Source organism: Rhopalosiphum maidis, chromosome 2, assembly GCF_003676215.2.
Source record: "Rhopalosiphum maidis isolate BTI-1 chromosome 2, ASM367621v3, whole genome shotgun sequence".
NCBI lineage: Eukaryota > Metazoa > Arthropoda > Insecta > Hemiptera > Aphididae > Rhopalosiphum > Rhopalosiphum maidis.
The window spans coordinates 81,435,036-81,450,073 of NC_040878.1; the positions used below are offsets into that span (position 1 = coordinate 81,435,036).

At 28.4% G+C, this 15,038-nt stretch overlaps 1 protein-coding gene across 2 annotated transcripts in view; it reads right to left on the reverse strand.

Moving 5' to 3' along the window:
- The window catches only part of LOC113555267 (fibrillin-1-like), a 41,606-nt gene extending 36,021 nt beyond the window's left edge, over positions 1–5,585 (reverse strand). For both annotated transcript variants that reach the window (XM_026959676.1, XM_026959678.1), the window contains exon 1: positions 5,443–5,585. In XM_026959676.1, the coding sequence (XP_026815477.1) occupies positions 5,443–5,585 (143 nt within the window). The remainder of the gene's footprint in view (positions 1–5,442) is intronic.
- Positions 5,586–15,038: the final 9,453 nt, after the last annotated feature.

Here is a 15,038-nt window from a genome sequence, read left to right on the forward strand (position 1 = left end):
ACCGTGTGATTAGGCTTAAACGGACGTGTACAAAAAAAAAAAAAAATAATAATAATAAAATAAATAACGCTGCTTTAGTATGATATTATTATGACTTTTTTTTTCGAAAAATCTATTATCGTAAAACACACATGTTCCGCCGGACCGCGATGATAATATTACAATAATATTACGTGAAACGGGCGCGTGGGACGCGACGAAGATTATTGGGATACGGACATCTGTGTTAAAATTTGTGCATCGGATTTCGTTAAGTGGCTTCTTTTAAGTTTCATTAAAAAATATAATATTTTGTATTACGAACTTGTAATTTTTTTTATTTTTAACGTCACTGTATTCGGACGATCGCCGATCCGCTTACGAGCACCTAAGTACCTACGTATTAAATAATATTATATTATTAATATTATACGCGGGTGGCCGGTGGGTGAAATAAAATGCATTGCGATCATAATATTATTATAATGAACTCGTCAATAGTATTATAATACTGTATAGTACCTACCTAATAGGTGCGACGACGATATTCGTTACGGTGCGCTTTATGCGGAGATAACACTGCACATCTCATTCGCACCATATTATTATATAATATTATAATATACAATCGTTTATTGTAATTTATTATTATAATACCCGAATATAATATTAAAAAGTGTTTGGATGGACAGGAGACACGCGGAAAAGCGCGTTTGTCTATTGCGGAAAATAATATTCGTCCGGTCATATTCTATTATTATTGTAGTCTTAAGTGCGCGCAGAACCCACGCGGTCGTGATTTCCCCGTGTGAAAGTAATACGGACGAATCGTACGAATTAATCAGAGATCATAATGGAAAATTAATTATCCGTGTATTATGTACAACACAAATCTAACGCCCCCCACGCCTCGAGGTATAAGTTTGGGGTGCTATATAGGTATATATCGTTTGCATAGGGTTTATAATATTTTGTGCGTTTATATTATTATATACGTATATTACGCAGCGACTGATACGCATCGGATAATAAGGTGTATCGCGTTTCACGTGCAGTGTCTTAAACAATTAACCGTCCGATTGCGCTTTTTATTTTTGAACCCGAGTACACCGAACATATTATATAATTTATGGGATAATAAGCGCAACATACAGTATTTCTAACTTCGCGTGTGTACACATCATTATAAACGTTGTAAACGGAAAATGGGAAATTAAATTTATAAATTATGTTTTTGTTTGAAAAAGAACGACATTTTTGTCGATCGCTTTGACTATTATAATATTGTATGGTGCGCATTAACAATTAATTGACATAAATTTAAACCGCACTATAGGAATATAAACACCCACACGTTTTATAGAATTATACACTTATACATAATATAGTCGTATAGCTATTAAAACACACTTAAATAAAATGGTTAAATGGTAAATGGTTATTTTTAATAAATCAAGACAATATAAAAATCATCATAAGTGCATATATTATAATATATTTTAATTTATATTTAAAAATATGTCAATACAACAAATTTAAAACCTAAAACGTTTTGATTATTTTGTATTTAAATTTAGTAATTTATTTAAATTCCAACTTAACCTATTAATAAATCAATGAATTGAAAATAGTGTAAAAAAAAAATAATGATAGTTATATATTTATAATAATAAGTAGGTATACTATGTCTGCTCACGTATATACATAATAGCGTAATTCCGTACGCCGTACTCACCTATAACACCTTTTAATATGAGTATATTGTAACATTAAAGCTGCACGTGGCAATAAAAAAAAAAAAAAAAACCGTTTGGAATTTTTATTATAAAATGTATATATTGATACATAAAAATACGATTGTTCGATCTGCGTCCGTTTTAATAACAGTGCAGGCATATTAATATGTTGTTTATATTGGCGTGAACTATATACAAACATAAATAAATAATTTCGCCCGACAGACACGAGGAGTGATTAAAAAGTAAAAACACAATTTTTTTTATCGACCCGTAACGAGAATAATGACATAAACGCACGTGTATTATACGTACGTGGAATATAACATAATAGTAATTGTATTTATAAACGCCTTATTTTCTCCTCTCCGGTTGAACGTGGACCCCGAGGGGTGACGGCTGATACACATATAGCTATTAAACGTCATAAAGCTTTACGCGCTTGTTAAGTGAACCGGAATATTTCGGATGATTTATATGAAATGAGTTCAAGTGGATTTCATGGTAAGTTTATAATATTTGTTATTATATTGTATGACACATGTAAGGAAACTGCTTTTGAACACTCCCGAGCTTATATATATATATATATATATATATATATATGCGTGTGTGTACGTATTATATTTATACGGCGGAGGCAAGAACGCAGGACTAATGTTTTCAGCGCGCGTTAAAAATATATATTATACACACGATTGATTTTTGAACTAGTTGATAAACGTTGCGGTTATATATACGCATTACACCTATTTATTTCTATACCGGTAAAAAAATATAAGCGTATTAAATGTGAAGCCGGTGGTGTACAGAATATATTAATTATCTGTAGCCCGTTGAATCGTTAATAATATTATACTTTACCGTATCAGGAAAACAACTGTAGAAAGCAAATATTATTATATATTATCTAGATGCGACATATTTGGCTTCGGAGAAAACTAAATATTTTTAGTCTGTTTACGCGGTCTATTACAAAATATCGCGTACGGATGTACGAATAAGACGCTCTCCGCAGTGTCAAAATTAAATCGATTTCATTCAAAAGTTCTCAAACGATCAGACACAACACTACTAACTCGCATGAGTAATGTTTTTCATTTTATTAACCAGACAAATACTCGACTCTTATTGTTTGATCCCTGACACCACAATTTACAGAAATAATTGTATGATACTTTTCCCGTCTGCCATATCACTTAAATTTTCGCATTTCGCACTCATTCCCACTTCGTCATTGCCATGCGTCATGTTCATTCATTAATGCTGTGTTCAGATATTAAAACAACAATTTAGTATATGATATATCGTATACTGTATAATTATTATTAGAATCGTAAAGATGTTATATGACTCCACAGTAGCGTTATAAGCGATTTAATCGTTTTAATCAAACGTAAATTATTAAAAAAAAAAAAAAAAAAAAAAAAAAAAAAAAATGATTATTGTAAAAACAATCAAACGATATTCAAAATCGTTAAGAATAACAATAAAAATTGTCATTTAATATGATTTCGTAGTAAGTTTACATTGTATTATTGTAATTTAGGTATATATTTTTCTCTTTGACTTTTGTAGCCGACAAATACTTATTACAAAGATGCGACACAACACTAAACTTATGCCAACCAAAATACGAATAGTATAATGTGTCAAAATAAATTTTCATAATTTATGTACCAAAGCGAAACTCAATACTTTTAATAATATTTGAGTATATTATACAATATGTTGTGTAACTATTGTGAAAATGCACATGGACATCTCAAAACTTACGAGTAAAAATTACAATAGTTCTTTACAAATTGAAAAAAATACGTTGCACCTAATCCAATGGCAATACAAATAATGATACAGTACGGCGTGAAATGAATTATTAATTAAATAATCCATGGTGGGGTCTCTCTAAAAACACTTTTGAAATCTTCTGGAAAAAAACTTAATTATACAAGGCGTCAAGGCGTGTCAACAAATGTAGCTTACAATTATTGATGCGTTTCGTACGTGGGGAACCAAAAAATTTAAACATCGCACAGTATTTATCATCCAATGAAAATACCAACAAAAATGTTTACAATTCATCATTGCAAACACTATTTAATAGATTTTGCTAATGGTATATTATTATACATTTGAATAAATAATTTCCCTAAAAATATTATTTATACATAATATATACTTATGTATATTATGATGGTCTATAGCAGCGGGTCCCAACCTTTTTAGTTGTGAGGACCACTAATCTTTTAAAAAATCACTGAGGCCCATTAATGATTAATAACACACCTATATACGCGTATATATAATATATATAATAAAATATACAATAATATTATTTTAAATAAATAGGTCATTAATATTAATATTATATGGTCCACGGCCCATCGATTGGGAACCGCTGATCTATAGTTATACGAATTCAATATTGTAATGAGGTAAATAATGTTTAGTTCAAACATTTCATAATATAGTATTTTAATAAACGTAATAATTAAAAAATGTTTTTTTTCGATAACTATTAAGTTTTTATTATTTATTACGTTGGATAGGTATTTTACATAAAAATTTATTTTTGTACAATTTTTTTAATAAGAAAACTATATTCACAATATAATATATTATATAAAAAAAATAATATTATTTAAAAATAAACAAAATTATATAATATTCTCACGCAGGTATTTAACCTAATATTATCACTAATAGGTAAAAAATTATTAATGTATACAGTAAAACTATTTTTATATGTATGTGCAATAAAAAATTATTAAATTTGACTCAAAAACTCAAAAATTACAAATTATGACATCATCAGCTCTTCATAGTATGTTTGTATGTTTTTAAACACATTATTTTGCAGTTACTTTACTAACTATCGTATACAAACTACGATCGACCGTAATATTGCGTTATAATAATTTATACGCATATATTTTTGTTTTATTTCACTAAAACAATTATTTAAAATTAAAAAAGTTGTAAATTATCAGTAGGTAACTAAAATATATTGTTGTTTTTAAAAAAAAAAAAAAAAAATTATACGCTATCATAGTAGGTGTATGTATTTCACTTTTATAGCATAATATTTTGTTTGATGGAAAAAATGAACTTCTCTTAAACTCGCTTTAGGTAAAAAATAAAAGTGAACACGGTTATATCGCCTTAAAAAAAAAAATGCACGTAATACTCGTGCTATAATGAAAAGGCTTAGAATCAGTAATATGGTGGATCCCATAATACCGAAATTCGACGGCAGATCACTAACTCCCTCGCTCTCCGTGTATATATATGTATAATATTCGAGTCGACCCTTTCATTTATACTGTGGGGTGGACTTTAATAAAATTATTACCTACGTTTTCTACACAGTGAGCTTATATATATCGAGTACGCGAGACCGCTGTTATCGTGTGTACTCTATTTTTTACCCGCGGAATTGGCGCAAAAAAAAAAAGTGTAGAAAAGACGAAGTTGCTCTCATAGTCGCTAAAATTGTCTACATTATTATTATACGCGTCTCGGGTGTATTATGTTATTATATCATACAATATTATTAAATGGTAGTGCGTCCAGTACCACTCGCGGATACGCATCGAACAAAAGAGTACGCCGGTCGGTGGAAGCGTAAAGACGCACAAAAAAGACGCGGGACACTGCGGGTAAGGGGGGCGACCTTTGAAAGGACGGAAGTCGTGAAAAATCGTGAAAAACAAGAGGAAATACTTACCCTCCGACCGGAGTCTGTCGAGCTGAATCGGTTCCGGGGTCGGCGCTGTTGATGGCCGGTGGTTGTGCGGCCGCGAACGCAGCCACGGCCAGTACGCAGCACGCGCCCGCCACGAGTCGGGCGATCGCGGTGCGCGCAGTCATTCCGACGCGGCTCCTGCGGGTCCGGTCGGCGGCGCGCGGGTACGGTTCGCTCCCGAGCTGTGCACTGATCTGCAGCAAACACGCACACACAAACCCGTCACCGCTGAATATTATACAAAAAAAAAAAAAAAAAATGATGTTGCGAATGTGACGTCGAAATCGTTATCGATAATATTATATTTGTGTGGCCGAGTACGCCGTATAATATTATTTCGGTTATAATAATATACCTATCTATACGCAGTGACGTGACGACACGATCAACGACGGACCCGACGGCCGTCCGTCAGCTGAGTTCTCATATTATCGTCTTCGCTTTTCGTGTCGAGTTTGGTTTCCGCACGGCGCGTCGTATTCGAAGACGACCACAATAATGATATTACCTATTTGCCGTTCTGCGACGGGTCTCGCGGTCGTCGCCGGCCCTGAACACGCGCGAGACTATATTATTATTATCGCGACGTGTTTGTGGGCGATAAACCGCCGTTTAAAGTACAAAATATTTATCGCGGGCGACGGAGGACTTAAAGGAGTATAATATTATATCGATCGATTGGCACCGATCGAAGCGGTTCTCGACGATCTCTCCTCCGCCGGGACACACAGAAATAAAAAAAAAACACGACTATCGAGAGCAATAGCTATGAAATAGCGCTTTGATCGATCCGCACGAATCGCGCGCGCGTTACAATCGAACCGACTGAACTCGGCTGCAGATCGGTATGGTGCAGCGTGCGCGCTGCCCGACACTGATATGGCCACATTGATACACGGCGGGCCGACACGTCTATGTGATACGCCACACGCACACATCGACACACACGCACACGTCAACACACCCATACCAACACGTTTACATCCCACCCAGTACGATCGTGTGCGGGAAACGCGACCACCACCGGTTATAACGCCGCGCGTTCTATGTACGCACGCGGTCCTGTGATGTGGTGTTGCCGTGTATACAGGGCGATGTCGCGACCGACCCGACGAATAATCGGTTTTGTTTTATTTCCACAGCTCCTCTACGCGTGTCTACTGCGAGACTATACAGCAACACTGCACTATATAATATTATTAATGTTAAAACGTTGCTACCGCGAGACGATTAAAACTACATATTGACTGGCGGTAAAACTATTTATTATTATGTTTTTTATCGTCGTCGGTGTCGGTTAAATTTTTACGTTCCGCAATATACTGTAGCTATTGCGCGTGAACGCAACACGATACATCCAATAAATAAACAAATAAAAACTTTTCATATCCAATTCCATACATTATAAAGTAGTATAATAAACATACACCAATGTTTCATGATAAACTATACTATGCAATAAATATATGATATATAAAAAATATGGAAAATCATTTAAAAAAAAAAATTATTATTATACTATAACCTATACGATTTAACTGTTGCGAGTGCATTATTATTTTGAAAATTAACAGCAATAGTTATCGGTGTCGCGCGTTTAAAAAAATCACCCTGTATACTCTCATACATATAATAATATATTGTATACATACGAATAATATATTATATTTATAGTACAACACGTCACCTCAGCCTCCACCGTGAACCGTCTGACATGTCTCGTCGCACGTGCGTAGGGCTTGAGTACCTAATATTAATAACGATAAAAACATTAAAATTTAATAATTATAGTAGCAGTAGCAGACTAACTTTAATAAATAGTAATTAATAATTAGTACAGCTATAGTATAGGTCGTATATGTAGGTGCCTGCAGGATACGACGCGCGGAAAGGCAGCTATATGGCGCGTTTCTTTTTTTGTTCCCCGCAAAAGCATCGCAAGTATACACGCTTTACTGGGTTTAAGCTATGTAAATCCCGTATTCTCAACAACTTCCGGCAAATTGAAAAATACAAATAATATTACAAATTACTGATGAAATAAGTTCTTATATAGTACGCAGAAGATATAAATCATTAATCATTAATTCGAATTCGGAGTAATGGCTAACAAATCTGAAAGATATACTACAGATGACATAATTCACATATGTATTATAATTTATAATATGTATATTTTACTTACAGACGACGCAGTGGCCATAGAAAATTGACGAATTTGGAATTAATGCGAACATAATATTATCATTGATTTTAATGATATACAATATTCAGATGTAAAATATGTACATACCATATAGAAATTCATCAAGCATGGCCATTGCAACATTACCCACAATATTATTTCATCCTTTAATAATACATTTATTCAAATTCTGATTTCTTTAAATTTTTAAGTATATTTACTACAATAACTATATTTTCAAGTACATTTTTTAAATGCTTATATTTATACAAACAAGAAAATGTACGGTAATACCAATTATATTAAGGTAGTTAACATTTAAAAACAAGTTTGTATTATCTTAATGTTATAATTAATAATTTAAGAATTTGAAAATGTATAATATTTATACTATATTCACACTTTATTATGGACTTTATAAGTATAAAACTATAATAATATTAGATTAATTAAAAATTCTCAAAATCATAATTTAAATAAATGTATATTTAAAGAAAAAATGTGGATAAACATGCTAATAGTAAATCAACCTTTATAACATATATAATCATTGATATTATGTAGGCATTATATATTATTTTTAATAAATGCAAAAACTATAGGCCATAAATTTATTGGTATGCAAAAATATTTTAATAGGACATTATTTGACATAAATTAAAACACTAATAAAAGAAAAATTATTGAAGAGACTAGGTAGTTTATTAAAATATCTATTCACTCGAAGTTCCAATTTGAAATCTTTCTCTATAGACATGCACCCGAATTGGGTGCATTCAAGATTGTCTGTACATATGCATTTAAAATTATACTTTATAATACTAATGATAAGAAGATAAGAAAAGTATAATAATACTTTATAATACATGTAATTTAAATACAAATATTATGTGTCTTGGGTTCGTTGCTGGGCAAAACAATAAAAGTAAAAACTGTAGATATTAAATTAATGTGACATTGTGCGAATTACATTAGAATAGTTAGTTCTGCATACAAATGTATAATAATAATATTATATTATATGTATTTTTATAAAATTTTACAAATAAATATCGTTACACTCAAGTTAACTAAGAGAAGAACACAAACAAAACGTTTAATATAACGGTGAGAAAGTAGCAAATAATTACAAATATTAACATATAATTAATCGAATAATAAACCGTTTAAAAAAACTATCAAACATATAGTATAATCTAAATGTTAATTTTGCTTAAGTTAATTTGAAAAAGTTAATCGCTATTCGTTACATAAAACCACAATAATTTTTATCATAATTAAATGTTTAATTCATTTTTCTTCTTAATATTATGTATCAACAATTCTGTCATGCTGATTTAACTGCATGTAATACATTCATTCTTTAAAATTATATTATCACCTACCATAGAATAAATATATAATATTATCGTAAAGTTTATAATGAACACAAAATCTTGCATTACACTCGTGAATAACACTTATAATTCATTATTTGAGCATCAATTGAATGAAGGTAAATATTATTGATTAAATTTAATTAATCTTACAGTTAAAGGCCCATCATTTGTATTACACCATTAAACATGTCAAAGTCAATACAATTTTAAATAAAGCATTAACTACAACATGCATATTCAATTTGGCAATAAAACAATACGATATTCCTTTGGAATAATTTGTGAGAATTCGAAAAATTATACACCTCTTAAAAACTATCTTATAGTTATATTTTGCTGATTACACAAACCAATAACTACTATTAAGTATGAAGTAGTCATGAAAAATTCCAACTATATAATATTATGTTTAGCTATATGTTCATATTATGTTGTTTTGGTGAACCTACCGCAGTCCGCAGTGTTGATAAAACCTTACATATTTTTAAACACAAACTTTTCAATAGGTATAAAGTTTTTAGAACACATAATATAATAGCTACATTGATTTTATGTTTATCGTAAAATTATTGACGTACGAGTAAAATATTATACCTATATTTTGAATTTTTATGTTCTAAAAATAATATTAACGATTTCGAATTCAGATTTCAGATTTTATATTATGTGACATTTGTTCTTAATTCTTGGACAACAAATTTTAACGCCAAGTTTTGGAATTCATTTTGTAATATAAAATATAATCAACCGAAATTTGAAAGAAGAATTACTATTTTTTCATAAATGTATTCGTTATGCGCCACGCATCACTGAAACAGCGTTTAATATTTAACAGATTACAAAAGTAGGACACAATGAACAACTCATTTTAACAGTTTCCTAAGAATGTCTTTTATGATTGTATTTAAATGAAATCTTTTATTTAAAACACTAAAAATACTTTTTAAAATATGATTTTCATAATTGTAATGCTTGACTTTATTCCAAAATAAAAAAAAATATACAAAAACGATTCGTTTGAATGCAATTGCGTTTAAATTTATTTATCACGATTTTCTTTGCATAAGGTTCATTAGTATGATGAATATTATTATTATTTTTTGGTTAAAAATTAAAATATTCAATACGATTGCAAAATTGAAACTTTAAGGTGATACTCCTTTATATAACAGATTTAATAAACCATTACGATGAATTATTATTCATTATATAGAAATGATAAAAATCTATTTAATCTATTTAAAGATATATATGAATATCATATTTTTACGGATGCAATGTTCCTTAAAATCTGTACGAAGAACGGTGATGATTAGGACATTAAAAAGTAATAATTGTAGTCCTTTTGTACAATCAGTTTCTCTTAAGTATTAAAGAATATTTTGTTGACTTCTTTTTTCTTTTTTTTTGCTAACTTTATTATCATACCTATCGATTGTAATATCCGTGCACAACAGGATGCAGTATTGTCAAAACTGTTTTTATTTCTGATTGCTTGTATATTATGTTCAGCACATACTTTTATATTGTTTCCGCGATTACGATATCATACTTCGAATGTATGCTCATGGAACTATTATAGTTTATCAAAACACCGATGGCCCACTAGCCTTTGATCTCTTATGAATCGGAAGTATGCCAGGGCAAAACATGTTACCACGGGCATAACACCACATATTATTATTATGTACATTTATAACGCTATCGACTAAAATATTTATTAATTACCATATTTTACTAATCAAATATTTGTACATAAAATTGGATCAGATTTTATTATATTGTTTATAAATCGGATAAAAATATATTTTATTACTATAAGATTCGTTAGTGTTCTGCATTTTATATTCACATTCAAATTAGTATTAACTATTAAAGGCGCATCGACATTTTTAATATTTAAATTTAATTAACCACTGATGTTTTAAAACGTGGCTGAAATTTAATTACAACACAGTATATTATTTTGTTCTATATAATTAAAACTAAGTTCAGTGTAAGGAATATATAGGTTTAAAATTGAATATATTGTGTATACATGGTATTATTTTGAATATTTCTTTCAAATTTTTTAAAAGTATATATTACGATTAAAATACTACGAAATTTGTTATAATTTTATTTATTAATTTCAATATTTCAATTAAAAATATTTGTTCAACTTTAAAATCTACTCACCGAATACATCATGATTTGTATTATCATTCCATAAAAACACATCTACTTATATTATGTACAGCCTAACGTAAACAAACATTTTTAATCTTGTTTCTTTTTTTTAATAACTAAAGAAAAATTATTATAACATAATACATAATGCCTAAAACTAACAAGAATAAAAATTAAATTAAACGATGTAGGTTTGAGTAAAATATTATCATTTTAATTCATTCTTAAAAAAAAAAAAACATTATTTTATGTCGGAGCTGAACTTTATTAAATAAAGCGATATATATTATTATTAAATTACAACATTTTTAAATATGTATCCATCATATTGTAGTAAATATAATTTAATGTATATTTAATTTAAATATAATCAATTAATAAAAAAAAAAATATTAATATTTAATTATTATTTAATTGTATTATTCTTTTTTGATTATAATTATTATTAGTCTGTTGTAGTTTTGTGTAAAATATGTAATAATATGTTAATTTACTAAAATACTATAAGTATATTATTATATAATATTATATATTGGGATATCGCAGGGTATAGTATACATTGATGGCCCTATTTTTTCCTATAACATATTGGCCTACCTTAATTTTATACTGCGCCGGTACAGCTAAAATGTAATAAATAAACAATTATAATAATTTTCGAAAAACATTTTATAAATAATAATATATTGTTTTAATCTTTATTGTAGTTAACATTTCTTGACAGTTGTTAGATTATAATCAATGGATCAAAATTAAAAAATAAATTTATCTATCTTATTAACGTCTTAAAATTGTGATTTAAATATAAATTATTAAAAATTTGTAAAAATCAATCTTACGTTATTTATTTTTCTAATTATTTATTAACTCTTAATTTCAAATTTCAAATAATTTACATACAATTACATTTAATTACCATACAAATGATTGCATGCTAATAGCTTACATTGATTTTTTTTTTATAATATATTGTTTACAGCTTTATTTGTATAATCAAAAATTTGATTTGAATGATAATAGTCATAATTATTCTTTATAAATTGAGGTGCTTAAGTTCAATGTATGAATTATTTTTATAGATAATAACAGTATAATCAAGATTCAAAGTAAGTGTGTAGGCTGGTGTGACTGTCGTAACTGTTGTGAGACTTCTACAAATAGACTAAAATGTAAAAAGAATGTCGCGCACCCTATCTTTTAAGTTTAATAAATTTCAATATTTTTACTATGTTCTGATATGATGGACAAATTTGGCCTGCTTAATACTTTGGCAGCCCTATTTTAAAACTAAATTGGCGCCCCTGATTTACATTGATATTTATAGTTTATAATTTTCAGAAATTTTTACTTTCTACGATAATAAGAACAAAATATGATTTATCATTTACAATACATATTTAAGTACCTATGTATTGTTTTAAAATTTTAAAAAATTTTATAATATCTCTCTGTTTATATTATGCCATGCTTTCGTTATTTTAAGGTTATAACGACGTTAACAGTAATATTAAATTTACTATAAGGTTTTTGAAATTTTATTTTAAACAAAATTATGTAACAGATTTTAAGTTGACAAAATTAACGTCTTCTACAATAACTGAGAAACAACAACTTAAGTATTTTACATTACACCGTTCAAATTACGAACCAGATTATATAGAATAAAAAGATTGAATAATACTTTTAAAGTTATCCGCAAATGGGTATAAAATATAAAATTAAAAAATATAATGACGACTAGTTTATACAACTTGCACAATTTGAATCATATTTATAATTATAATGATTTACGCCTAATAATTAAATAATGACTAAATATTTTGTTAGAGTTCCTATGGACCATGGCGCTCTTTCGTGTTAAATTTTTAAAACAACACAATATCATGTATTTTATATTATTTGTATGTTATATTCAAATAACGAATAGGAGATATACCTATCAAATATTACTGCTATTATAAAACTTTAGATTATCAACAAACATTAAATATGATCAAAGCCTAAAACCATAATCATTTGACAGTTTGACACTATAATATATATGTATAAAAAAAAATTATACCAACTACCAAGGTACCTTAGTGGCTAATACCTACACAAATATACATATTTTCCAGGATGATACAATTAAAAAAATGTTACGTGCCAACTCAATCGAAATATAAATAAATATTTATCGACATTTTTATACAAATAAATACGTAGACATCGGACAGGTGACGACAGCAAACGTGTATAAAATGAAATCATTATTTTTTATTAGTATATTATATTTTACACGGGTAAAAATACTTTTTATGTACTTTTATTTACTTTGTCTACATTTATCTGATTTTAATTAATTTTTGAAATTATTTTTTTTACCGGGCAAAAAAAAATCATCACCAGGGACATTCGTGTCACATTTTTTTATAACCCCAAACTTCTGATATAGACAATTCCTTAAATATATACAATTTAAAATATTATATACGTGTGTATTCATTCTCAAAGTAAAATTCACTAGATTGGTATGAAAAATATGTTTTAGTCAGGTGTTTTGATAATATTGTCATATTGAATGTAAATTCCGGTAAAAATTGCGTTTTTAAGAAATTTTTAAATATACAGTCTGAAACATACACATAAAAACTTATAATTTATACTTTTATAGTGATACGTATTTGGAAATATTTTTTGAACGATTGGTTTTATAATTTTCCTGTAAAATAGAGATACTACTAAACACGGTTATTTCTATAGGTATTAAATATTGATTATTATTATAATAACGCAAATTTAAAATCTTATGAATCATATTTTCATATTACTATTTTTTATAATAATTATTAGCAAAATATATTGTTCGAGGATAGAACATATTCACGCCAATACTCGGTGTCAATGACCATATTAAATATAATATTATCGAGACGGGAAGTTATAACGTTTGATTAATGGTACATAATATCCAGTGACAAACTAATTATTATTTGTGAAAATGTCTGTTTCTGAAATAATTATCTTACGGGGTGGATCAAACAAGTAAATTTAGACGACTTTTGTGTACGATTTAAACAACTGTTTGAAGTGGATCTAACAATACAATTAATATTCCCAATAAACACTAATACCGTTATAGTTGTTCGAATTTCTCGGGCAGATTAAAATGTACGTATATTAATAACATCAACTATGATGGTAAGTATATATATTATTGTGTTCTATAAATATGTTGGTACGTCAATTTATGACACTAACGAGGGTTGTTTTAGACGGGTGACCTAATGATATAAAAGATAAAATTGGCAAAGTAAGCGAAAAGACATAAATCCCAAAACCCTAATAATCCTACACGAAAGATTATATTCGAATAATTAACAATCAAAATTTCAAATGGAATTGTAGGAGTACAATAATATTAATTTAAGATTGAATCAACGTGGTGATTGTTTAACATGGTTGTCTCGATTATTCCGTAGTCAGTATTAGGTATATATTATTATTAATTTAATCAAACATAGCTAATTTATATGATGAATTGTACCACAATCGAGCGTATGCCAATGTTTTAAATATTATGTAAAAAAATGATAAAATACAAAATAATATGTACAATTGCTTTTCAGTTGTTACAATATATATATATAATGTTTCTCATTAATCGGTACAATAAACTATACAGATTATTCAGTGTATTTATTGATTTTTTTTTTTTTTTACTCGGTAAACGTTTTATGCGATAAATAAGATAATACACCTACTAAAATAATTCCATAATATTTGATTTCAGTAAAATCAAGACGCAATCATTTGTAATCATCTCTCAGAACTCTCGATCAAGTTTTAATAAGAACAAAGAAATT